The sequence below is a fragment of the Ictalurus punctatus genome, chromosome 5 (genome assembly GCF_001660625.3).
Source record: "Ictalurus punctatus breed USDA103 chromosome 5, Coco_2.0, whole genome shotgun sequence".
Taxonomy (NCBI): domain Eukaryota; kingdom Metazoa; phylum Chordata; class Actinopteri; order Siluriformes; family Ictaluridae; genus Ictalurus; species Ictalurus punctatus.
Window position 1 is genome coordinate 13,679,923 of NC_030420.2, and position 27,055 is coordinate 13,706,977.

The 27,055-nt window shown below is 39.3% G+C and overlaps 1 protein-coding gene across 10 annotated transcripts in view; it reads left to right on the forward strand.

Moving 5' to 3' along the window:
• The window catches only part of gapvd1 (GTPase activating protein and VPS9 domains 1), a 161,822-nt gene that overhangs the window by 132,474 nt on the left and 2,293 nt on the right, over window positions 1-27,055 (forward strand). For 4 of the 10 annotated variants that reach the window (XM_053680224.1, XM_053680225.1, XM_053680228.1 and 1 more), the window contains 10 exons: window positions 764-796; window positions 3,061-3,132; window positions 7,727-7,861; window positions 8,128-8,257; window positions 9,555-9,664; window positions 11,849-12,008; window positions 12,843-13,030; window positions 13,191-13,404; window positions 13,505-13,577; window positions 26,317-26,514. In XM_053680224.1, the coding sequence (XP_053536199.1) occupies window positions 764-796; window positions 3,061-3,132; window positions 7,727-7,861; window positions 8,128-8,257; window positions 9,555-9,664; window positions 11,849-12,008; window positions 12,843-13,030; window positions 13,191-13,404; window positions 13,505-13,577; window positions 26,317-26,514 (1,313 nt within the window). The other 6 variants (XM_053680226.1, XM_053680229.1, XM_053680230.1 and 3 more) reach the window with 4 other exon arrangements.

Sequence of the window (27,055 nt, forward strand, 5' to 3'; positions counted from 1 at the left end):
AAGCTCTGGTGAACTCCATGCCCAAGAGGGTTAAGGCAGTGCTGCAAAAGAATGGTGGCCACACACAATATTGACACACTGGGCCCAATTTGGAGATTTTCACTTAGGGGCGTACTCACTTTTGTTGCCAGCGGTTTAGACGTTAATAGCTGTGTGTTGAGTTGTTTTGAGGGGATAGCAAATTTACACTTTTATACAAGCTGCACACTCACTACTTTCCACTGTAGCAAAGTGTCATTTCTTCAGTGTTGTCACATTAAAAGATATAATCAAATATTTACAAAAATTTGAGGGGTGTACTCACTTTTGTGAGATACTGTATATATAATATATGCGTGTGTGTGTGTGTTTATATGTATGTATGTGTTTATATATATGTATGTATGTGTTTTTATATATATATATATATATATATATATATATATATATATATATATATATATATATATATGTGTGTGTGTGTGTGTGTGTGTGTGTGTGTGTGTGTGTGTGTGTGTGTGTATATGTAAAATATAGGTTTTCACATTTAAAAACAACCTAATAAAATGGTCTGTATCTGCATTTTGCTTTAATGTCAGTTATCCAGGACATCTGTAGAAATATTCTTTATTCCCAAGTCCCAGTTGGACTGCTAACATAAAAAGGTTTATTCTAATTGGTGATTAGTGATGGCTGAGGCAATATATATTTAAGGCAAAGATTGTCTGTGAACCTGCTTGTGTGTGAAGCCCAATTGTATCTGTGCTGTTTGTTCTTCACACAGTGCTCTATTGGACTGCAGAGAGTGAAATGCCAGGTAACACTCAAGTATAGTTGTTGCATTCTACTTTCTGTAGACTTGACCACATCCCGCTGTGAAACTCTAGAGCAGTGGTGGTATGCCTCAGTCCATCCAGTTACATTATCATTCATATTTTGATTGGGGCTAAAAAAATTTTGTTATTTTTAATGAAAAATGCCATGTAAAAAGTTACTCTTCAAAGTGCATGATGGACATAAGCAATGTGTTTATTCTCTTGGAGGCTATATATTTCTAGCTAGGCTTGCACGATAGTGATTTTTCCTTGCTTAATCATTCAGCACCAGTAAGGTAATTGGTGCATTTTAGGTAAATAAATAAATCCATTGTCTAATGTCCCACATGGCCAACATTTTCATTGTTTATCTGCTGCTCAAACTGAGCTCTGACAAGCACAGGAAATAAATAAATGGAGTATTTAATCACTTTCTATTATCATTATTAACAACATTATTTGTAGTGTTTGATTGGACACTTTGTTGTTGGGCATAATTAATCTTTTTAGTTCAAATTTTTGTCCTTTTTTGTCTTTTGCCTGAACACTGAAAGTGCCATTTAAAAATATATGTATATATAAAAATTCAGTGGCATCCCTAATAAATATAGTTAAATATTCTTAAATATACACTCACTATCCACTTTATTAGCAACACATGTACACCTGCACATTCATGCAGTTCACTTATCAGCCAATTTTGTGGCAGTAGTGCAATGCAAAAGATTTGCTCACAGCATGTTTGGGGTTTGTCGCACCATTCTTTGTAATCATTAGAGACTGTTATGTGGGACATTCCCAGGAGATCAGGAGTTTATAAAATACTCAAACTAGCCCTTCTGGTACCAACATCCATGCTACAATCAATGTCCCAAAGATCACACTTTTTCTTCATTCTGATGTTTGATGTGAATATTAACTGAAGCTCTTGATCTGTATTATTTTTTGCATTGCAGTGCTCCCAAATGATTGGCAGATTAAATAACTGCATGAATGTGCAGGTGTCCAGATGTCCCTAGTAAAGTGGACGGTGAGTGTACAGTTCCCTCCAAAAGTTTAGGCAAGACGAATTATTTTGTTTTTGCTATACACTGAATACATTGGGTTTGAACTCAGTAGATGAATATGAGACAATAGAAAGCCATTTTCAAGCTGAGAAAAGAGGGAAAATTGATCAGAACCATTGCCCAAGCATTAGGCATCTCCATTACAACAATTTAGAATGTCCTGAAAAAGAAAGAAACCACTGGTGCATTAGTAACTGGACGTCAAACAGATTGGCCAAGGAAAAAACAGGAGTTGATGACAGAAACACTTAGACAACTGTGAAGAAAAACCCACAAACAGCAACCAGTGATGACATCAGCAACCTCCAAGGGTGAAGGTATCACAATCCACTGTTAGAAGAAGACTTTTTTGATGATGCAACTCACGAAAAAGAGATCTGCAACCAAATATTAAGTGTTATTTACTTTTACTTTAAGATTATATGTTCCTATAAAGTTGCTCACCCAAAATGTGGGTGGTCTACCACCAATGGTGCCATACTCTAGGTTGTTTAACGCTTCTAGATGTAAATTTCAGGAAATGAAAGCTGAAATTCTGATTTATTGTCTCTCATTCATCTTTTGATATCAAACCATAATGTCTTAATAAATAAATAAACAAAATTCCGTGCTGTTCCAGTACTTTCAGAGGGGACTGTATGCTTGTCTAATGTTAGTTAAGGCAAAGATATAATGTGACAGAAAGTGAGGACTCTGGGCAAGTTCAGAGAGCACTGGCATAGGGTGATTGGGTCTTCCAGTCGGTGTCCTTTACCGTTGGAGAACTCAAAACACCTGTGCAAATCATTTCAGATTCATGTGTTGATTAGCTCATTCCCTGTTATATTGGGGAGAAAGAGACTTCTCTGATGTTAAATTGCAGAGTTCCTACACAAAACACTTAATGGTTGTCAAGTCTGGTAAAGCAATAAAATTGGAGTAGATGTCACTGGATATCGTGACAGTGTAATATTGTGTTGGGATGATATAATCATTATATTGCAGAAGCCTTTTTGTAGTAACTATCATGTTGCAGCTTCATTTTTAGGGTTTGGGTTTTGTGATTTTTATTTATTTATTAACAACGGGTTTGTTAACTGCATTTTCACCTCTAAGTAATCAGAGTAAATCATACAAATGCATTTCCATAGAATACTGTTTACTTTAACATTAATGTAGTGTAATGCTCCTTGTGTTGACTGTTTTTGTTCACACTGCAGCACCAATTGCAGCATTCCGAAAGCGGGACAAGCATGAGAAGGATGATCTGGGAGCAGAGAAGGTCCCTCAAGGTCTGCCCCTATTTTTTTTTTCTTCTTTCCAGTCTCCCATCTCTTTACCCACCTTCTTTTTCCATCTGTCTCTCAAATATCACCCACACACACAAAAAAAATCCAACTTTTCTGATGACAAAACATACCAGACTCTAACAAAGTTAGGTTTGCGAGACTACACTTAATGTATTTCCATTAGGACTGTGTACTGTTTTTCATATTTTACATATTTAAGGCAAAAAATCTGGTGGTGATTTTTTTTAAGGCAGTAAAACCAATTTATTAAAAAGTCAGAAGGATGCAGAATATGAAAGGGACATGCAATTCTGGTAGTAGTTACTTTCAGATCTCCTTGAAATGTAACTTGTAAATTCATCTTGTGAGCCAACAGACAAGAAGAAGGCATTCCTGTGAATAATATTTGGATTTGTAATCATTCAGTTGTGGGATTGTGAGAAGCAGTGGTAGTGCAGTGTCCTGGGTTGAACCATGATTATTAACTACTGTTTATTGAGTCCTCCAGTTTTCTATCTATGTAGGAAATTTATGGTCATATTTATCAACCTTTTCTGCCCTATCATAAAACACAATTTTTCTTGTGCTACTTTGGCCAAAATGTCTGTAGTTTGTACTTGATGAGTTGAAAATGAACATGGTCTTGAATGAGTAGTGTATGAGACAAAGGTTTTCTGATTTCAAAACTCGTCAAAGGAGTTAAGCAATTTTTTCAACATTTGTATATATATATATATATATATATATATATATATATATATATATATATATATATATATATATATATATATAGAGAGAGAGAGAGAGAGAGAGAGAGAGAGAGAGAGAGAGAGATAGATAGATGTGTGTGTATATATAATGTGTGTATATGTATGAATATATGTGTGTGTTAGTGTTATCGATGTCACGAGAACCGATGCTTCGTTATCAAGTCTTAAAACGTGATGGTGCTTGTTTTTTTTTTTTTGTTTTTTTTGCAGTAGCATAGATACTGTTGGTAATGAAGGTACCGTGGTTGCAATTCTTCCGGAACTGATGGGGGCAGCATATACGCGTATGTGTTTTAGTCGGTCCACAAGTGGTAAAGAAGAAGAACAACGCCTACAAGCACACGGGAAAAACTGCAGAAGATGGTGCCAAGTTTAGCTCTGCACGACTCGTTGAGAGTAAAGGTGGTAGGAGTCAAATATGGAAATACTTCGCATTCGAGGCAGATGACAACAAACAAATAATTGATGCTCTGAAGCCGGTGTGCAACCGATGCTATCGTTCTTTTCAAACAAATGGAGGAAACACCTTGAATTTGGCGACACACCTGAAAGACGGGCCCCTAACGTTATGCTCCATGTAATGTGTGCAATAGCCAATTATTTGTTAATGATGCTAATGCATTGTAAAGTTGTAAACTACCTCCTAATGGGCCACCATGCATCGCCATTCAGCTTGTGTCCTGTCAGCAAAATGTAGCCTAATGTCACAATTATTGAAATGTTAATGGTTTTAATAAATATTTTTGGCCTGCCACCATATCAGGGAATTTAAACTAATGCTTGCATTCAGAGTACAAGGGGGGTGCATACCTTTAGGAGTGCACCTTAGCACTTGTAGCCTCCACTGTTTTATTATTCATTGTCAGACAGTGTTTGATAACTAAAATATCCCCCTCTCTTTTTGCCAGTATCAGCCAGAGGAGGAAGTCCTCTAGGAGAGTTTTTAAATTGTATTTTTTATTTATTTAATTTTTATACCACACTATGGTATGGAGTATCATGTACTTTTGGTCGTATCGGAACCGACTACTAGATTTTTGGTATCGCGACATCCTGTGTGTGTGTGTGTGTGTGTGTGTGTGTGTGTGTGTGTGTGTATATATATATAAAAAAAAAATTCTGCCTCCATTATGGAGAACACAAGCTGGAACTTGACTTGCGTGTGAATTGGATTAAAGTGAGGAAGACTTGCGCAGCATCGACCTCACTCTCACGTGACCACCATGATCCAGTGGCATGACCAAGTCAAGATGACTGAAAACTGAAAGGCTCTGGGACTCCAACCAACCACTGTGAGAGCCATTATCTTCAAATGGAAAAATTCTGCACACTAGAACCTTTCTAGAGCTGGCCAACTTTCCAAAATTTCTCCAGGAGCACAGCGAGGACTCATCCAGCAAGTCACGCAAGAGCCAAGGACATCAAAGGCCCTACAGGCCTCTCTTACATCAATAAAGGTCACTGTTCATGACTCCATTATCAGAAAGACACTGGGCAAAAATGGCATCCATGGAAGAGTGACGAGGTGAAAACCACTGCTAACCTAGAACATTTAAGGCTCATCTGAATTTTACCAAAACACACCTTGATCCTCAAACCTGTGTGTATGTATGTATGTATATATGTATGTGTGTGTGTGTGTGTGTGTCAGTCCCTTCTGAAACTATTGGAACGGGAAGGCCTATTCATTTGTTTGTGCTGTACACCAAACACATTTGTGTTTGAGATCAAAAGATGGATATGAGACGAGAGTTTAGGATTTTAGCTTTTATTTCCTGGTATTTACATACACTAGAACCTTTCTAGAGACCAGGAAACACATGTTTCCTGGTGTTAAATAACATAAATCATTGAACCTTTTGTATCAGTCCACCCAATTATTAGGTGAGCAACAGTATAAGAACAGATAAGTCTTGAAGTAAATTAAAGTAAAGAAAACTTAATATTTGGTTGCATATCCCTTGCTTTCAGTAACTGCATCAACACTCGTCACCACATTATTAGTTTCTTCTTTTGTAATGCTTTTCCAGGCATTTACTGCAGCTTCTTTCATTTGTTGTTTGTTCTGGGGGGTTTCTCCCTTCAGTAATTGGATTAAGGTCTGCTGATTGAACCTTCCACTTTTTCCCCACAGATAAAGTCCTTTGTTGAGTTGGCAGTGTGTTTTGGATCATCGTATTGCTGCATGATAAAGTTCCTCCTTATTAATTTTGATGCATTTCTCTGTAAAGTGACCTCTGTATTTCTGCTCTCAAAGTTTTCTTCAAACAGTGGATAGTGATACCTTCACCCCTGCCCTGTGAAGGTTGGTGGTGAGGTCACTGACTGTTTTTGGGGGATTTTCTTGGCCAACCCATTCGGTGTCTGTTGCTCAGTACACCCGTGGTGGTCCTCAGTTATGGACCTCAGTTGTGTGGTCCTCACCATCTTCTATAAACAAAGAAATAACGTTGTGACAACAAAAATCAGACAGATTTTAATATGTAGTGGGGGTTTTTTTTTCCGATAAGTCAACCAACATTTAGAAGCCAGATGTTGAATAATATGTGCCCTTTCTACTTCCATAATTATTAAGAGTGAAATTAGGAGCCAGGTATTACACATGAAATGCACAAGCTCACTTAATCATCAAGAAGTGTAATTACATATATAAAAGCAGAACTTTTGGCAGATTGGTGTTCTGGATCTCTCAGGTGTGTGTATACATCATGGCAAGATACCAGCTATGACCTCAGAGTTGTTGTTGTTGCTCATCAATCTGGGAGGGGTTATAAGGCCATCTCCAAACAATTTGAAAATCAACATTCTACAGTGAAAAGGATTAGTTTCAAATGGAGTGCTTTTGAGACAGTTTCCCAGGATCTTCCCTGGACTGGGCATCCCAGCAAATTAAGGCCAAGGTCTGACTATTTAATGCTCAGAGATATAAAGAAAACCCCAAATGCTACATCATGTAACCTGCAGATCTCTGTAAGCACATTATATATTCATGACAGCACATTCAGAAAAAGACTGAGCACGTATGGCTTTCATGTAAGGGTGACTAGGAAAAAAAGCTCTTCTCTCCAAGAAGAATATGGCAGCATGACTTAGGTTTGCAAAATTGCATCTGAACAAACCACAGAAGTTCTGGAACAATATTCTGTGGACAGATGAGAACAAGGTGGAGTTGTTTGGTCATCATGCACAGCACCATGTTTGGCAAAAACCAAGCACAAAGCATCACTACAAACACCTCATACCATCTGTCAAGTATGGAGCAGTGATGGTTTGGGATCGTTTTGCAGCTACAGGACCTGGGAAACTCACAATCATTGAAAAAATGATTTACTCCACTTTATAACAGAATATTCTTGAGACAAATGTGCGGTCATCTGTCCAGCAGCTTAAGCTGGGTTGAACTTGAGTCATGCAACAGGGCAATTATCCCAAGCACACCAGCAAATCGACATCTGAATGGCTAAAGCAGAAAAAAAAAATTTAAGTCTCTGTCAAAGTCTCTCACTTACATGCACTCAAAATCCATCTTGCATACTATCAAGTCTCTCTCACTCTCTCTCTCACACACACAAAGTCTCACTGATAGTGCATGTCTGTGAGAGATTAATTCGATTTCTCTAATGGCCTATAATGTAGTGAGTTCTTACACCCCACCCTTTCCGGGACTGTGCATTTTTTCTCTACAGGGTTGGCAGGTCTGTGTAAAGGTACAAGAGATGTTACTTTGCAGTTTTCTGGTCCAATTGAAAACATAATAAGCAATATATATTTTTTAGATCTCTTAACTGTTGAAAATTATATATTTAGGGGTACTATGTGTGTGTCAGGTATGTCAGATGAGCCTTCGTTACTGGGGCAGGGCTGTCAGGCTCAAGCAGTAGAAGACATATTGGACAAATACAGGAACATCAAGAGAACCAGCCCAAGTGAGGGATCAACACCGTCCACATATGATGTACCAGGTAATTTAATCTTCTTAAAGTACTTGCTGAATTCATTAATTTCTCTATATGTCAGTTGATTGTCAAGTAATGAAACATTTATTTTGCTACACATGCACAATAAACTGCAGCTTTGCCTAAGTCACTTTCCACTGATCCAGTTTAAGTCTGAAATTTACATACAATGCAATATTAATGTTATTGTAATTTTAAATAAGTGTTTGCTTGTCAAGAGTGCAGTTTTAAATAATCCTTATGCATTTCCTGTTTGTGTCATTGATGTATAGATATGTGTAAAGAGGGTGAACGTGAACATAAATCCCATAGAAATGAGGGCCTGCAGAACATCTCTACGGATGACCTGACAGACTCTGCCAGCCAGGTGGCACAGCCTCAGGACAGCAAGTTTTCCTTTAGGTCTACAAAACATATATTACACATACAGTCAGGTCCATAAATATTTGGACATTGACAAATGTGTTATTTTAGCTGTCTACCACAGTTTATTGGAGTTTAAATTAAATCATATGAGTTCAAAGTGTAGACTTTGAAATTTAATTTTGAGGGTATGTACATCCAAATCTGGTCAATTTACAGCACTTATGTTCCCCTCCCTTTTAGGGGACCAAAAGTAATTGAACAATTGGTCGCTCAGCAGTTCCATAGCCGGGTTTGTTATTCCTGCCAGTGAAGTAAGCCATCATTAGGCTGAAAAATCTAAATAAACCCATCAGAGAGCAAAGCATTTATGTGTGGCCAAATTAGCTGTTCGGTACATTTTTAACACAGTGGTGAGCACAGGAGCTCCAAAAGGCCTGGAAGACCATGGAAAACAATTGTGATGTATGACACAAGAATTTCTCCTTGGTGATGAAAAACCGCTTCACAATAGTTGGTCAGATCAAGAACACCCTCTAGGATGTAGACATATCTCTGTCAAAGTCAACAGTCAAGAGAAGCCTTCACCAGAGTAAATACAGTGGGTTTACCCCATGATGATTTTGCCAGAAAACATCTTTAAGAAGCCTGTTCAGTTCTGGAACAACATAAGGAGAACAGATGAAACAAAGATCAACTTGTACCAGAATGATGAGAAGAGAAACATTTGGAGAAGGGAAGGAACTGCTCATGATCAGAAGTATACAACCTCATCTTTGAAGCATGGTGGAAGTATGGTTCCCTTGTATGTATTGATGTTACAGCTGATAAAAGCAGCAGAAGGAATTCTGAAGTGTATAGGGCTACATATATTTTCTGCTCAGGTTCAGCTAAATGCTTTAGAACTTATTGGATGGTGCTTCACAGTGAAGATAGACAATGACCTGAAGCATATTTTGATGGCAACCCAAGACTTTTTTTTAAGGCATAGAATTGGAATTTTCTGCAGTGGCCAGGTGAATCACCTGACCTGCATTTTACTTACTTGAAGGCAAAGGCAAAATGCCCCAAAACTAGCAGGTGCTGAAGACAGCTGCAGTAAAGGTCTTGCAGACTGTCACCAAGGAAGAAACCCAGCATCTGGTGATGGTGTCTATGGGTTCTATACTTTGTCAATATCCAAATATTTAGGGACCTAACTGTACTTTCCTCCCTTTAGATTTGCGTTCCTTAAACATTTTAACACATCTGTAGAAAGCTTAGCTGTCTCAAGATGATGATTGGTGACATTTAGTTTGCAGATAACTCCACTTTTGTATTTTTTTCTGCCTTTTAGTGATGCTAAGAAGAAATTACGCCTGGCTCTGTGCTCTGCAGATTCTGTTGTTTTTCCTATTATGCCCACTGTAACACGGAATGGCCTCCCCGACCATGCAGATCCTGAGGGTACATATAACACACTTTTTAAACAAGTCATGCAGTAGTTGAAAGTAGAGGTAAACTGGAATAATTAATGAAGAATTTGAGCAAAAAAAATAAGTAACTATGAATCCATGCTTACATCATGTTGCATTTTTGTGCATTTTTTCATTCACTTTTCCTTCAAGTTGAAGACCATAAGTTACAGTATTTAACACTCTACAGTCTGAGGCCTTTCAGACATGTTTGAGGTAGTCTGACATGCCTTTACATTTTAATATATTTCACCTATCTAAAATACATTCATCCAGAAATGCTACATATGTTTATATTTACTATAAACTCACCAACAGTGATTTGAGAGCAGTAAGAATGTCAAGAATATAGGTTTTGTTTAAATGAACTGTAAATTTACACTTTTCAAAAATCTATTTTCAGTGGTGTTTGGGATACTATGATAAACACATTATAAACATTTTTGACAGGACTTTTGAGCTACAGATAGGTGATTAAATCATGCAGAAATGTCATGTGGTCTGACTACAAAAGTTGTAGAACTTTGAAGTGACACTATTTTTTTCAAAGCCAGTGGCTTACATAATGAATATTGATGAGATGGGTGTCAACACCTGTAATAGTTCCCCTCCCCACTGTCAAAGGTAATGGCCCTCCCTATTGTCAAAGGTAATTGCCCATCTGGGATGTCATTGTGTCTTCCACACCCCACACCCATCCGGTCATTGTGAATTGTAAGGAAAGAAGAGACAATAAAATCATTTTTACAGTTTATTAAAAATACTGGGTTCAACCCCAAACATGCAGTGGAACACTACAAAATAAGATGAATAAAAGAACAATGAATTGTCAGTCCTGATCAGGATGCCAAGCTTCAAAACAGTTTCTGTCTTGTTGAAGGCAAAGGAAGACATCACATGCTTTGCACTTCCATGGGGTTTTTGTTTGGGAGCAAAGACTATGAATGAAAAACTTTATCTATAGCTTATGGGTAATTAGTTGACCTTTCTGGTTGCTATGATACGTTTTTCTAATCTGTTACGTAGACAGAGAAGTTTTAGCAACGCAAGCTGCTTTACATATGTTTTATCTAGAAAAGTGATAGATATGCTATGCATAGTTGACGGAGGCAAAATAACTCAACTCTGAACATGTATGTACTATGAAAGGCTTTAGAAATTTGTGTGCATCATGAATTGCACTACTAAGCATGTAATCAATCATTCCATGACAAAAGCTAGTCAACAAAACTTACTCATCACAAACATCCTCTGCCGGATCAAGTCGAAGTTCGAAATGGCAACGTTCGTCCTCACTGTCCTGATTTTGGGGTAAAATGAGCTCCAGGCGCTGTGTTTCCCCGGAGAAGTGCCTGCGTTTCGGGTAAAATGTGCGAGCTCCATGCGGTTTTCCCCGGATGAGCGCCAGGCGCTGTGTTTCCCCGGAGAAGTGCCTGCTTTTCGGGTAACATGTGCTCTTGTTTATAGGAGTAAATCTGGGAGTTGTCGCACGTTTTCTTGCCTCGAAATTACCCAATAACGAACGCCGATTTACCATAATGTCATCATATGAATAGCTTTCGTTGCTAATGGGTGGGACATCAAGAGCTGTTTCTGACTCAGAGACTGAAACGTGCATGCTATTAATTTTATTCTCCTCACAAAGCTCTAAAAATATGTGTAGTTTCAATTTATATACATTTGGAAAGTAGACTGTTCAAGGTTTCTGGGGATGTCAGTTTTATGTTTGTAGGACAAAAACTCGCGGAGATTTTGATGCGGAAGTGTGAACATTCTATTTTCTCCTGCAGGCAGGACAGCCGACCGCTAAGGGTTAATGCTCACCCTGTGCTGTTAATCCTCATACTGCTACTCTTGTCTTTAATATTTTCTTTACTTACACCCCTCCCTCCAACCCTACCACATCCTTCCCTCTTTCCCCTCCATCATCTCCCTCCCATCCCTCATCTCATTCCTTACCTACTTCCTCCCTCCCTCCCTTCCCTCACTCCCTTGACTGCCACCCCCTTTTTGCTTTTCATTCTTTTTCTATAAACTTATAATGATTCTTTATTTGATATAATAATGACTATTCTTGTATTTTTAATTGCAAATACGTGCAACTCTGAAGTTAAAATGTCATTTTTGCTCTTGTGTCTGGTATCAGTCTTATTTCTTTCTCTCTGTCTCTGCATAGATAATGAGATTGTGTGCTTTCTGAAAGTGCAGCTGGCAGAGGCTATTAACTTGCAGGATAAAAACCAGATGGCTCAGATCCAGGAGACCATGCGTTGTGTCAGTTTCCTCGACCCACGCACCTGCAGAAAGCTCCTCACAGCAATTGCTGAGGACTACAGGTACACAAACAACCAAAACTGCCTTAAGTCTTAAGTCATTGAAGCATACCATAATTAGTTATATGCTCACCATCAACTTTATTAAGAACACCTGTACACCTGCACATTCATGAAATTATTCAAGCATTTGGCAGCAGCATAATGCATGAAATCATGTAGATGCAGGTATTTTTCTGATCTTCACCTGTCCAGTTTTGGTGAGCTCACTGTAGCTCATATTCCCATTCTTGGCTGACAGGACTGGTACCTGTTCTGATCTTATGATGTTGTAGCCCTTCAATGTTCGATGTGCTATGTTCTGAAATGTTTTTCCGCCCATCACAATCACCAAGAGTGTTTGAGCCTTCCTGTCAGCTTGCACCAGTCTGGCCATAATCCTCTGACCTCTCTCATCAACAAGGCGTTTCCACCTGTAGAACTGCAGATGTGTTTTGCATTTTGTGCCGTTCTATGTAAAATCTTGAGCTGTTGTGCATGACAAAAAAAAAAAAACAAATCCCAGGAGATCGGCAGTTTCTGAAATACTCAAACCATCCTGTCGGTCACCAACAGCCATGCCACGGTCAAAGTCACTAAGTTCACCCCCCCATTTTGATGTGTGAGCGTTAACTGAAGTTCTTAAACTACATCCGTATGAAGCGCTTTAACTATATCTGCATTCTATTGTGCTGCTGCAACATGATTGGCTGATTGGATAATTGTGTGAATGTGAAGGTGTACACGTGTTCTTAATTAAGTGGATAGTGAGCTTATAATTAAGCTTGTAGGCAGTTAGATTTGTTGTCAGTGTGCTACTGTTTATCTGACATGAGAAATGTGATGTGTGTCCGGTAGAAAGCGGGCTCCATACATAGCGTATTTGACACGGTGCCGGCAGGGACTACAGACTTCTCAGGCTCATCTAGAGAAGCTGTTGCAGAGAGTACTTAGAGATAAAGAAGTGGCCAACCGCTATTTTACTACTGTCTGTGTCCGACTGCTTCTAGAACATATGGAATCCAGGATGCAGGACTTTATCAGAGGTGTGTATGTATATGTGTATGTCTTCTATTTGTTGTTCAAAGGTAAATGTATAATGCAGAAGTTATGTATTTGTCCAATATGCCCAAGTTAATTACTATTGTTTTATTATCATAATGAAGATCCTTAAATCATCTCAGTAGCTAATATTCTCTGTCACAGCATTTCAGGGCTTTACAGCAGCTGATGATAAGACTGCAGCAGTGGAGGATTTCCTGCGTTACCTCTATGGTGCAATGGCGCATGATGTCATCTGGCAGTATGCCAGTGAGGAACAGCTACAGGATGCCCAGATGGCTATTGAACGTAGTGTCATGAATCGCATCTTCAAATTGGCTTTCTACCCAAACCAGGATGGAGACATTCTGCGAGACCAGTGAGAGAACAATACAGATATCTTTCTGTCAAGAGAGATCATTAAAAGAATGACTAGAGATTGTTCCATCTTTTGTTTGTATGACACCTCTTTTTTCCAGGGTTCTGCAAGAGCATATTAGTCGTCTGTCCAAAGTAGTGACTGCCAACCACAAGGCCCTACAAATCCCAGAGGTAACTGCATTAGGGTGCTCCACGATCATATTTGCTCCAAAGAGCACAAAAATCATCAATGTTTTACTGATATACAATGTATTAAAACAGTCAATAATGCTGATAATCTAAAATGTAATAAAATTGCAATTAGGCTTGCAACTAACTAGATAGGTAAAGTCTGAGGATAAACTTTGATGTTGGCTTGACAAAGCTGGTCTGAAAGTTTAAAATAGTTATCAGTTTGAAGTGTGAAGGTAATGTGCAGTTATAAGAGACACCGATAGGGTGCTAATACTTGTAGAGTTGATTAGCTAGACAGCTAAGATGCCAATACTTCTACAGTTGAATTGATGCTGTGCCAATATATGTAGAGTTGAATAGATAGATAAATAGATAGGGTGCCAATGCTTCTAGAGTTGAATACAGTGGCAAGAAAAAGTATGTGAACCTTTTTGGAATTTCATGGTTTTCTGAATAAATTTGTCATAAAATGTGATCTGATCTTCATCTAAGTCAAGGGTATTGACAAATATAAGGTGTCTAAAATAATAACACAAAATAAATTCTGATCCCTCATGTCTTTATTGAACACACTCATTCAACATTCAAAATTGTAGTGGAAAAAGTAAGTGAACCCTTAGAATAAATAACTGGTAAATAACTGGTTGACCCCCCTTGGCAGCAATAACCTCAACCAGGCACTTCCTGTAGCTGTGGATCAGCACATCGTTCGGGAGGAATTTTAGCCCATTGTTCCTGACAGAACTTTTAGCTCTGTCATATTCTTTGGACGTCTCATGTGTATGGCTCTCTTCAAGTCATTCCATAGCATCTTTATTGGGCTGAGGTCTGGGCTCTGACTTGGCCACTCCAAAAGGTGGATTTTGTTTTTCTGAAGCCATTCTGTTGTGGACTTGCTCCAGTGTTTTGGGTCGTTTTCCTGTTGCATCACCCAACTTCTACACAGTTTCAGCTGACGTACAGACATTCTTACATTATCCTGTAGAATTGTCTGATATACTTGGGAATTCATCTTCCCCTCAATGACTGCAAGCTGGCCAGGCCTTGATGCAGCAAAGCAGGCCCAAATCATGATGTTTCCTCCACCATACTTTACGGTTGGGATGATGTTTTCATGATGATATGCCGTGCCCTTTCTATGCCAGATGTAGTGCTGTGTGGTTTTTCCAAATAGTTCAATCTTGGTTTCATCAGTCCACAAAACATTTTGCCAATACCACTGTGGAGTGTCAATGTGCTCTTTTTATGTTCTTTTTAGTAAGCAGTGGCTTCCTTCGTGGTGTCCTGCCTTAGATACCCTGCTTGTTCAATGTTTTACGTATTGTAGACTCATGAACAGAGATGGTAGCCAGTTCCAATCAGGCCTTCAAATCTTTGGCTGTCATTTGGGGTTGTTTCTTTACCTCAGTGATGAGGCTTCATTGTGCTCTTGGTGTATTTTGACTGGGCGCCCACTTCTTGGTATAGTAGCAACAGTCCCAAAGTGTCTCCATTTGTAGAATGTTTGCCTAATTGTAGAGTGGTGAATTTTTAAAGTCTTTAAAATCACTTTGTAACCCTTGCCAGCTTTATGTAAATCAACAAGCACTGAGTTTTTTTTTTTTTTTGGTTGTTCTCATTAAAGACCTGAACGATCAGAATTTTTTTTTGTTTTATTATTTTAGACACATTATATTTGTCAATACCCTTGACTTAGATGAGCAGATCACATTTTATGACACATTTATTCAGAAAACCATGAAATTCCAAAAGGTCCACATAATATATATATATATATATATACACACACACACAGTATCTCTCAAAAGTGAGCACACCCCACACATTTTTGTAAATATTTGATTGTCTTTTAATGTGACAACACTGAAGAAATGACACTTTGCTACAATGTAAAGTAGTGAGCGTACAGCTTGTGTAACAGTGTAAATTTGCTCAAAATAACTCCACACACAGCCATTAATGTCTAAACCGCTGGCAACAAAAGTGAGCACACCCCTAAGTGAAAATGTCCAAATTGGGACCAATTAGCTATTTTCCGTCCCCGGTGTCATGTGACTTATTAGTGTTACAAGGTCTCAGCTGTGTTAAATTTGGTGTCATTGTTCTCACACTTCCTCATACTGGTCACTGGAAGTTCAACATGGCACCTCATGGCAAAGAACTCTCTGAGGATCTGGAAAAAAAAAGAATTGTTGCTCTACATAAAGATGGCCTAGGCTATAAAAAGATTTCCAAGACCCTGACACTGAGCTGCAGCACGGTGGCCAAGACCATACAGCGGTTTAACAAGACAGGTTCCACTCAGAACAAAGTAGTTGAGTGCACGTGCTCAGCGTCATATCCAGAGGTTGTCTTTGGGAAATAGACGTATGAGTTCTGCCAGCATTGCTGCAGAGGTTGAAGGTGTGGGGAGTCAGCCTGTCAGTGCTCAGACCATACGCCGCACACTGCATCAAATTGGTCTGCATGGCTGTCGTCCCAGAAGGAAGCCTCTTCTAAAGATGATGCACAAGAAAGCCCACAAACAGTTTGCTGAAGACAAGCAGACTAAGGACATGGATTACTGGAACCATGTCCTGTGGTCTGATGAGACCAAGATAAACTTATTTGGTTCAGATGGTGTCAAGCGTGTGTGGTGGCCACCAGGTGAGGAGTACAAAGACAAGTGTGTCTTGCCTACAGTCAAGCATGGTGGTGGGAGTGTCATGGTCTGGGACTGCATGAGTGCTGCCCGCACTGGGGAGCTACAGTTCATTGAGTGAACCATGAATGCCAACATGTACTGTGACATGCTGGAGCAGAGACTGGGCCGCAGCGCAGTATTCCAGCATGATAACGACCCCAAACACACCTCCAAGATGACCACTGCCTTGCTAAAGTAGCTGAGGGTGAAGGTGATGGACTAAACCCTATTGAGCATTTGTGGGGCATCCTCAAATGGAAGGTGGAGGAGCACAAGCTCTCTAACATCCACCAGCTCCGTGATGTCATCATGGAGGAGTGGAAGAGGACTCCAGTGGCAACCTGTAAAGCTCTGGTGAACTCCATGCCCAAGAGGGTTAAGGCAGTGCTGGAAAATAATGGTGGCCACGCAAAATATTGACACTTTGGGCCCAATTTGGACATTTTCACTTAGGGGTGTACTCACTTTTGTTGCCAGCGGTTTAGACATTAATGGCTGTGTGTTGAGTTATTTTGAGGGGACAGCAAATTTACACTGTTATACAAGCTGTACACACTGCTTTACATTGTAGCAAAGTGTAATTTCTTCAGTGTTGTCACATGAAAAGATATAATCAAATATTTACAAAAATGTGAGGGGTGTACTTACTGTTGTGAGATACTCTGTATATCTATATCTGAGAGAGATGAATTGAGAGTCTCTGTTACAGGTACACTAACAGAGAGATGAATTGAGAGTCTCTGTTACAGGTACACTAACAGAGAGAGGGAGAGAAGATGGGCTTCAGACCCTAGTGGTGGTAGTTAATTGTGAAATTAATTGTCTCAGAAGAAGAAGCAGAAAAATAATAACTAGATTTGACATTTTCTGAAGAAAATGTGAGTGGTGCTTCCCCATGCAAAAACCTACATGGAGCTGCACACATGGTGTCACTAGAATACCCATAATGCAGTTCTTCTCATTGAGCTGAGTGTTTTGAAATGTCACATGTCTATGTTGCAGTACTTTTGTGATTTCACTTATTTTGGGGGTTAACATGCACTTGATGTCACTAAAATACCCATAAAGCAATTCTCCTCACTGAGCCAATTGTTTTGATGTATGACATAGATGCAGTAGTTTAGTGATTAGTTTATTAGGCTTCGTTTGATCCTCTAGACTCATTTTACATTATTGGGAATTCCAACAGGAAATTCCATATGACGTGTATGTGGGATCCATTTCCAAATGGGATTTCCTGATTCTCTGAACCAAGCCGAACACTTGGACATGCCATTCATGTTTCTGTCTTTGACTTTGTGGGAGTTAGGGGGTCCACATTTTCCCATTATTTTCAGTTGGACCAGAACAATGTAATTCTCCTGACATTTCTGGCCAAAATTCCAAAACGTGATGTGGTCATGCTATGTCTACTACCTAAAGTCCAAAGTATACTTCGTTTTTTTACACATACACTAGCGTATGCACACAGTTATTTTCATAGCACTTATACTCCATTTGACATGTACACAGGAGGTCGACGCATGCACATCGCAACAACAATTGTCCACGGTTTGAACTTCTTAAGTTGGCTTGCTTATAAAAGTCATAGCACACCTCTACTCAATAAGCTCAATAAGCCTACTCAATAAGCTGGTCAATCACAAATGGTGTTGTGGGTGGTTGCTAGGGTATTGGTGGTCGCTAGGCAGTTGCCAGGGTTTGACAATTTCATTAGCTTGACAGATTGGGTGCCAGTATTTTTGAGCTGGACATGTAGGTGCCAATACTTTTAGTGTGCAGGTGTGTGAAAGTTTTGACAGTTGGAATTAACAGTCAGAAATTTTCAATGCAAGTCAATGGGAATTTTTGTCCAGTTTGTGCTTCCGTACCTGGAATTCCAGAACTCCCATCACTTAGAAAAGGCATAGCACATCTCTCCTCAATAAGCTGGTCGATTTGACACCTCATTCATGGGTCTATGACAAACGGTGCGGGATGAGTTATGCGCCAAACATTTGTGTGGAAGAAGAATGGACGTACATTTCCAGAAGAAAATGATTGGTGCTTGCCGTGGTAAAACTGCTTTTAGAGGAGCATGGATAAGGTACAAATACTTTTAGTGCTGGACATGTAGGGTGCCAATACTTTTAGTCTGCATGTGTCTGCATTGAGATCCGTTTTCACAGTTGGAGCCAGGCTCTGAAAATTAGTCAATGTTAGTGAATGGGAGTTTTGGAGAATTTTCATCGTCCGCAACAGAAATACCGGGAGTCCAATCAATTTGGCAAAATAGAGCATGGCCAGTGTGAATGACCTGAAGGAGTGTGCTGAATTTCTTCAAAATAGCTTGAAATCTCAATGTGTTCAGTCAGATATTCTTAATGGAAGTCACTGGGAATCTTGGCCAATTTGAGTTCAATACCCGGAATTCTGATCACTACAAAAAGATCTAGGAACTTGAGTCAGAAAAGGCTGAAGGTCTGTGCCGAGTTTGGTGCATGTAGCTTGAAATTGGAGATACAATTGATAATTTTGGGTCTCAGAAAAAGAATAACTAGATAGGTAAAGTTCATCATGGCAAACTTTGATGTTGGCCTGAGAGAGCAAGTCTGATAGGGTGTTGCTGGATGGTTGCTAGGGTGCTCTAGGTGTTTGCTGGCATGTTGTGGGTGGTTGCTAGGCGGTTGCTAGGGTGTTCAGGGTGGTTGCTAGGGTGTTATGGGTGGTTGCTAGGGTGTTGCTAGACAGCATCCCAAAACATTTGGAGCGAGACAGTGTCCCAGTACGTTTACAGCTAGGTGACATCCCAGTATTTTTGGAGCTAGGCGGGCGTCCCAAAACTTTTTGGAGCTAGGTGGCGTTCCAATACTTTTAGTGCTAGGAGGCTTCCCGGTACTTTTGGCACTAAACCATGTCCCAATACTTTTAGGCTTCAGGTCGTGTGCACTCAGGTGTGTGTGAGTTCTGACAGTTGGAACCAGGTTCCGAACATTCTATCCATGTAAGTGAATGTGAGTTTTGGGGCATTTTCATCATCCGCAGCGGGAATACCGGGCATCCAATCAGAAAAATAGAGCCTGACCAGTGTGATCGGCCTGAAGGACTGTGCTGAGTTTGGTGGAAGTGTCTTGAAAGCTCAACGAGTTATAACAGTGAGAATTTTTTTATGGACATCAATGGGAATTTTGGTCACTTTGAGCTTCCATACTGGGAATTGGCGTTCCAATCACTTCAAAAAGATGCAGCAACTTGAGGCAGAACAGGGTGAACCTCTGTGCTGAGTTTTGTGCATGTAGATTGAAAGCTTTAAAAGGAGACACAATTTAATTTTTGGGGACTCAGAATAATAATAACTAGACCGGTACATTTCCTGAAGAAAATGTTAGTGGTGCTTGACATTGGGAAACCGGGACGGGGCGCCAATACTTTCGAGAGCCGCCCGCGTAGGGCACCAATACTTTCGAGAGCCGCCCGCGTAGGGCACCAATACTTACAAGAGCCGGACAGATAGGGCGCCAATACTGTTTAGAGCCGTCCATAGGGCGGAAATAGTTTTAGAGCCGGCTGTCAAGGGCACCAATACTCTTAGTGCCGGACGCTAAGGGCGCTAATACTTTTGAGAGCCGGACGTGTAGGGCACCAATACGTTTGAGAGCCGGACAGATAAGGCACCAGAACTGTTACAGCTGGCCGTGTAGTGCACCAATACTTTTTAGAGCCGACCGTCAAGGGCGCCAGTACTTTTGAGAGCTGGCCGTGCGGGATGCCAATACTTTTGAGCGCCAGCCGGATAGGGTGCCAATACTTCTGAGAGCTGAACAGATCGTGTGCCAATACATTTTAGAGCCGAATGTGTACGGAGGCAAAACTTTTAGAGCTTTCTCTGTAGAGGGCCAGTACTTTTAAAACTCAATGCAAGTCTATGGGAAATTTTCAGATTTTGAGCTTCCATACCGGGAATTTCGGCATTCCGATCGCTTATAAAAGTCATAGCACACTTCTCCTCAATAAGCCGATCAATTTGACACCTCACCCGTCGATCTCCGACAAACGGTGCAGGACTAGTTACGCACCGAAAAAAAAGTGGAAGAAGAAGAAGAATTATAACTAGACCGGTACATTTCCTGAAGAAAATGTGAGTGGTGCTTGCGTGGCAAAATTCAGATCGGGCGGCAATACTTTTGAGAGCCTACAGCGTAGGGCAGCAATACTTTCGAGAGCCGACAGCGTAGGGCACCAATACTTTAGAGAGCTGGACAGATAGGGAGCCAGCATTGTTAGAGCCGGCCATGTAGTGCGCCAATACTTTTTAGAGCCGACCGTCAAGGGCGCCAGTACTTTTGAGAGTTGGCTGTGTGGGGTGCCAATACTTTTGAGCACCGGCCGGATAGGGTGCCAGTACTTCTGAGAGCCGGACAGATCGGGTGCCAATACATTTTACAGCCGAATGTGTACCGAGGCAATACTTTTACAGCTTTCTGTTTAGAGGACCAGTACTTTCGCAACTCAATGCAAATCTATGGGAAATTTTCCGACTTTGAGCTTCCGTACCGCGAATGCCGACATTCCGATCGCTTCCAAAAGTCATAGCACATCTCTCCTCAATAAGCCGATCGATTTGACATCTCACCCGTCAATCTCCGACAAACGGAGTTTACGTTTGTCGGAGAGTTACGCACCAAAAAAAAAGTGGAAGAAGAAGAATTATCCATCTATCCATCCATCCATCCATCTTCAACCGCTTAGTCCTTTTCAGGGTCGCTGGGGAACCTGGAGACTATCCCAGGAAGCATCGGGCACAAGGCAGGGTACACCCTGGACAGGGTGCCAGTAGAAAAATAATTATAATAAGTATGCAAGAGAACAATAGTAGTGCTTTTCAAGCACCACTAATTATAATAAGTATGCAAGAGAACAATAGTAGTGCTTTTCAAGCACCACTAATTATAATAAGTATGCAGGAAAAAAATAGTAGTGCTTTTCAAGCATCACTAATAATAAGTATGCCGAATAACAATAGTAGTGCTTTTCAAGCACCACTAATTCTAAGTATGCAAGAGAACAATAGTAGTGCTTTTCAAGCACCGCTAATTATAATAATTATAATAAGTATGCAAGAGAACAATAGTAGTGCTTTTCAAGCACCACTAATAATTGTTATAATAATAAGTATGCCAAATAACAATAGTTGTGCTTTTCAAGCACCACTATTAAGTATGCCGAATAACAATAGTAGTGCTTTTCAAGCACCACTAATAATAATAATAATAATAATCTTATAAAGCAAAACAGTATGTTGGCTTTCTCAAGCCAACATAATAATAATAATTTATATTAATTAATTAAAAAATAATTAAAATTTTACTACTACAGAACTCCGTTTATCTAGGCTGAATTAAATAACAATTCACTAACTGCAATACAAGATTAGACATTTATCAGATAATCTGTCACAGCATGAGAATATTAAGTGCTTAGTGTTACTAGAAAGTTTGTGAACACTTTATAATTTTCTGTATTTCTGCATATCTGACCTGAATTGTGATCAGATCTTCATCTAAGTCCTAAACCCAATTAAACAAATGATGCAAAAACATTTCAGTTTTCACATTTATTTATTGAGCAAAAAATTAAATTGTAAAAATTAAATATTTCTTGTCAGAAAAAGTATGTGAACCTCTAGGAGTATGAGTTAATTTAAAGGCGTAATTTAAGTCAGGTGTTTCCGTCAAGGGGATGGCAATCATGCATGAGTTTCAAGAACATTACTTGGGGCTTCATGATCACAGTCTGGTCTTTACCACAAAGGTTTATGGAATTGTGCCATGCCTCGATCAAAGGAGTTTCATGAGGACCTCAGAAATAAATCACTCCAAGGGTGCAGTGAATATTATTACAGGGACTCAAAAGTAATCCCAGCGTAACATATAAGGAACTACAGGTCACTCTTGCATTGAGTAATGTCAGTGACAATGTTTACATGGCAACAATAATCTGATTAATGACCTTATTCTGAATAAGACAATATTGTGATTAAGGTGTTTACATGAGTTACTTTTAGAATATTCCTTTCATGTTCCTGTTTTACATGTTATAGAACATAGGTCGATTAACGGCACACGTCATTACATCCCCATGGCACACCGTCCGACATTCCCTTCAGATTTTCAAGTATCAACATACAGTTCGTTGTTATGGTACCATATACAGTTTTGGGTGTTTCATTTTTAACTTTACAAAAGCTTCAAGTGCAATTAATTATTTGTCATGCTATACGTGCTAATAGACAACTGCTTGAACCCGTGGACTGCATCCAAAACCACGTACTTACCTACTATATATTAGCTGAAATACATGTATCTCACCTAATATATAGTAGGTAAGTGCATGGTTTCGGACGCAACCATGCTCTCTTGTTTGCCATCAAACGGTTGAGCACTGCCGTGTGTGTACGTGTCCTGTGGCAAAATACAGTGAAAACACCCACACGACGTTATTAGTGTGATTAAGGTGTTAACATGTCTGTAATGCACATCATTAATACGACTAAAACAGGAATACTCCACGTGTCATAATCCGATTTGTGTTTACCTTAATCTGTCATACTCGTAGTAATCAATACTCGCTGTTTACATGGTAGTTTCTTAATCAGAGTATTGTCTTAATCAGGTTAATATTGGATTATTGTTGTCCGCGTACTGAATGCAAACACTGGACAAGAATGGTGTGTGTGGCAGGATAGCAAGAAGGAAGCCACTAATCCAAAAAATACTGAAGCCTGTTTGAAGTTTGTTCAAGACCATGTGTATAAACCAGAAACCTATTAGAAGAATGTTCTGTTGTCCGATGAATTTAAAATAGAACTTTTTGGTTTAAATGGAAAGGGTTATGTTTGGCAAAAAAATCAAATAATGCAATCCAATATCAGATCCTCATCTCAACCGTGAAACATGGGGATGGCAGCATTATAGTTTTGGGCTGCTTTGCTCCATTGGGTCCAGGATGGCTCACCATTATTGATGGATATGAATTCTGGATTTTGCCAGTAAATACTAAATGGGAATGTCAGGGTATCTGTCTGTGAACTAAAGCTTAACCATAAGTGGGTCATGCAGCAAGACAATGACCCTAAGCACACAAATAAGTCAAAGAAACTGGAACAAAGAAATTGTTAATGCAGAATAAATGTTAACATTTTGGAATGGCCAAGTCAAAGTCCAGACCTTCACCCAATAGAAATGTTGTGGAAGGACCTAAAAAGGGCAGTTCATGCAAGGAAGCCCATAATCACGGAGTTGAAGCAGTTTTGTAATCCTCCAGCCCACTGTGCAGGATTGATCACCAAGTACCAAAAATGCTGGATAATTTTGCTTAATAAATACTGTAAGTACACACCAGGGATTTTTTTTTTTGACATATTTGGACAAGCAAACATTTGATCATCTTTGAAACACTGCCTGTTAATAAAGTTGAAATTCCTGAACAAAACTAGGTTTATTAATTCTTGAAAATGAGCTTTTTCGATCATTTATTCAACAAATATCAATAGATGTGATGCTCTTCTGCAGAAAAAGTAAGCACATCCTTGGCCTCAGAAGGTAGTATTGCCCCCTTTAGCAGGGGATTGCTGGAAATTTTGACTACCATGCAATATTCTTTCAGTAGCCAGATGTTTGAGGATTTTCTTGCATGTACTGCTTGTTTCAAATCCCCCCACAACATTTCAATGGAATTCAAATCTAGGCTTTGACTAGGCCATTCCAGTGTGCTTAGGATCATTATCCTGTTGAAAGGTCCACTTTCGGTTCAACTTCAACATTTGGACAGATGGCCTCACGTTATCTTCAAGCACTCTGTTTGATGCAGAATTAATGCAAGCTGTCAAATCCCTGAAGTATCAAACCCAAATCATAACATGTCCACCACCGTGCTTCACAGTTGATATGAGGTGCTTCTCCTGACTCCTGAGCTGTCATTGCTCTGCGCCAAACATGTCTGCTGTTACTGTAGCCAAACAACTTTATTTTTGATTCATCTGTCCAGAGCACATTATTCCAAAAGGCCTGGTCTTTGCCTGTATGCTCATTGGCATGGTCTTTTTAAACCCCTTGCCAAAGGATTTATAGAACTCTGGATCTTGGCATGATGACAATACACACCTCATAGATAAAACTCACTAGAGAGTTCTAAATAACACCTGCACCCCCTAAGCAGGTTCTGATCACAGGCATCCAATCTTGAACACCTGATTCTATTTTTATGGATTTGAAGGTGTGATATGTAGGGGTGCACTTACTTTTTCAGTGTGACTGGTCTGTTTTTGTTTATTTAACTTGTGAAAACTACTACAAAATTATCATTTTGTGTCATTTGATAGTGTTTTGCCTTTATTAATGGGCACTGTTTCAAAGAGGATCACATGTTTGCTTGTCAAAAAACCCAACAATTTCCATGAGGTGTACTTATTTTTTTCCACATTATTGTGTGTGTAAAAAAAAAACTATATCGTTTTTTCTTCATTTCTTTAATTGGAATCTCGTTCTGATTTTAGGACTTAGATGAAGATCTGATCACATTTCAGGTCAAATTTATGGAGAAATTCAGAAAATTTGTGAATGCTGTAAAGCATTCATAAAGTATATTTTACTGGTTCCAAACACTTCTTTTGCAGGTATATGTCTTACCTACATTCTAGTGCTGATTTGTTCAATTCCAACAAGACAAATTTCAAAATGAAGGCAAAATAAATACCAGCTGGCTGACTCGATAACTGAAGCACGTTGATGCTAAATTAATTTTCCTTGACATGCACGTGCAAGGCAAATCATTTTCGGTGTGTGAAATTGACTCCAAAGCTTTGGGGTTGTCTCTTATTTTGCAATCCCTGGAATCGTCACTCAACTTTGATGTTACCTGACCTGACTTCACACACATGAATTCAAAATATATATCCCTTCTTATGTTTCTCACTTTCCTACAAACGAATGATTACAAATCATAATATTACATGAAAACATGTTGGGTCATGAGGCCAACAGAATATTGTAATGTGAAGAGTTCTTATATTCCAGAGGGCATCGTAATGTTTTCTCTATTGTAATATGCACTGCCATTTCTGATCAACTTTCCGTCAAATGCCACAGTGTTTATTGGGTGTGCTTCATAACATAGTCCAACTAATCAGCAATGAAATTGATTGCCAGCTGTTTTTAGTATGGTATTTTATCGATTTTGTCAATTAGTTATTGGGCAAAATGTGGGCAAAACTGTCACTACTTATGTTCAATATGTGAATTTTTTCAGTGTTAAAGCTCTTGTTTTATTAATTTCATATTTAGCTTTCTACTATTAATAATCGCTTTGATGGTTAAAATACTATTGATGGCAATAGAAAATACTATGTTGGCTTTTCAGGACTAACCTGAGTATAGGTGATGTCAGGTCATCCTAACTACCAGTCAGAGTTAGCAACTTGCTTATTTCAGCTCACAGAGCTTCTCTCATGCTCACTCAGTAACTTGTGTTTAAGGAACCCTGGGTGAACATCTACTTGGCATTTCAGCATTTCCTCTACAATTGCTATAGTAGTTTTTGTAATGTATGTATGTATGTATGTAATGGTGAGTAGTATTTTTAAAAGGCAGTGAGAGGACTGAGAATTAGCAGAGTGGATGCAGAGTTATGCTAGTAAGTACAATGCTGATGAGGGTAGCATTTTAACCTAGCTGGAAGTTGTCAAGTTGGACTCCTGTTCATGCAGCGTATTTGACAAGCATTTCCACCATTTCAGGTTTAAGGAAAGCATTAGTAAAGTACGTATAAGGAGAGGTACTGAACCTCTCCCCTATTTTTTTTGTTGTTAATTTTTTAGCTTATGCATTGCAGGTTTAATATAATAAACTCAGTAAAATAAATTAATAAACTTAGCATGTGGCAAAACTAATTTCTCTCAACCCAAGAACTCAAAAATCAAATAATTGTTTATAATTTAATAGGAGCATAGCTGCACATGTATCACACCTCAAAAACAAATCCCTTCCAACATGTGAGTTGTGCTCTGTGTGCCTATAGGTGTATATGAGAGAGGCTCCATGGCCTACTGCACAGGCAGAGATCAGGACGATCAGTGCATACAAGACACCTCGTGATAAAGTGCAGTGCATCCTGCGCATGTGCTCCACCATCATGAATCTGCTCAGCTTGGCCAATGAGGATGCTGTGCCTGGAGCTGATGACTTTGTCCCTGTGCTTGTATTTGTCCTTATAAAGGTGAGCAGAGTTAAAGGGTTGCAAAATTCAATACATTAATGAAGAAAAATGTTCTCCTTGATGACCACAGTACAGATATTTGACCAGCTTTACTAACATAATTGACTTTTATAGGAAGCACCTGTTCTCCCTTTATGCTTAGGGTCTTTATCACCCTGCCCTAAATACAGTGGTGCATGGCCACTGTGTCTTGATCTTTAGAAGGAGCTACTGTGTAAAAGATAGTGAATGGGGAAAAAAAAAGCCACAAATGCACGCACATTTTTAAAAAACTGTCACAGACTTTCCAACCTTTATGCACTTTTTAACAGGAGCTATAATTTATCACTCAGACACATTTTTAAAAATAAATAAATAAAGCTGAAAGCCATATGAATATGGAATGATTGACAGTTGTGTAGGTCTTTTGAACTTTTCAGTAATGACTGATCCTCAGAGACCCCAATCCCTCTTTAAACCATCTAGTCTCACTTTTCCTGCTTGAAAGATGCGGTGTCCTTGTGTTCTGTCACAGTAAATAGAACATATTTTATTGCACATT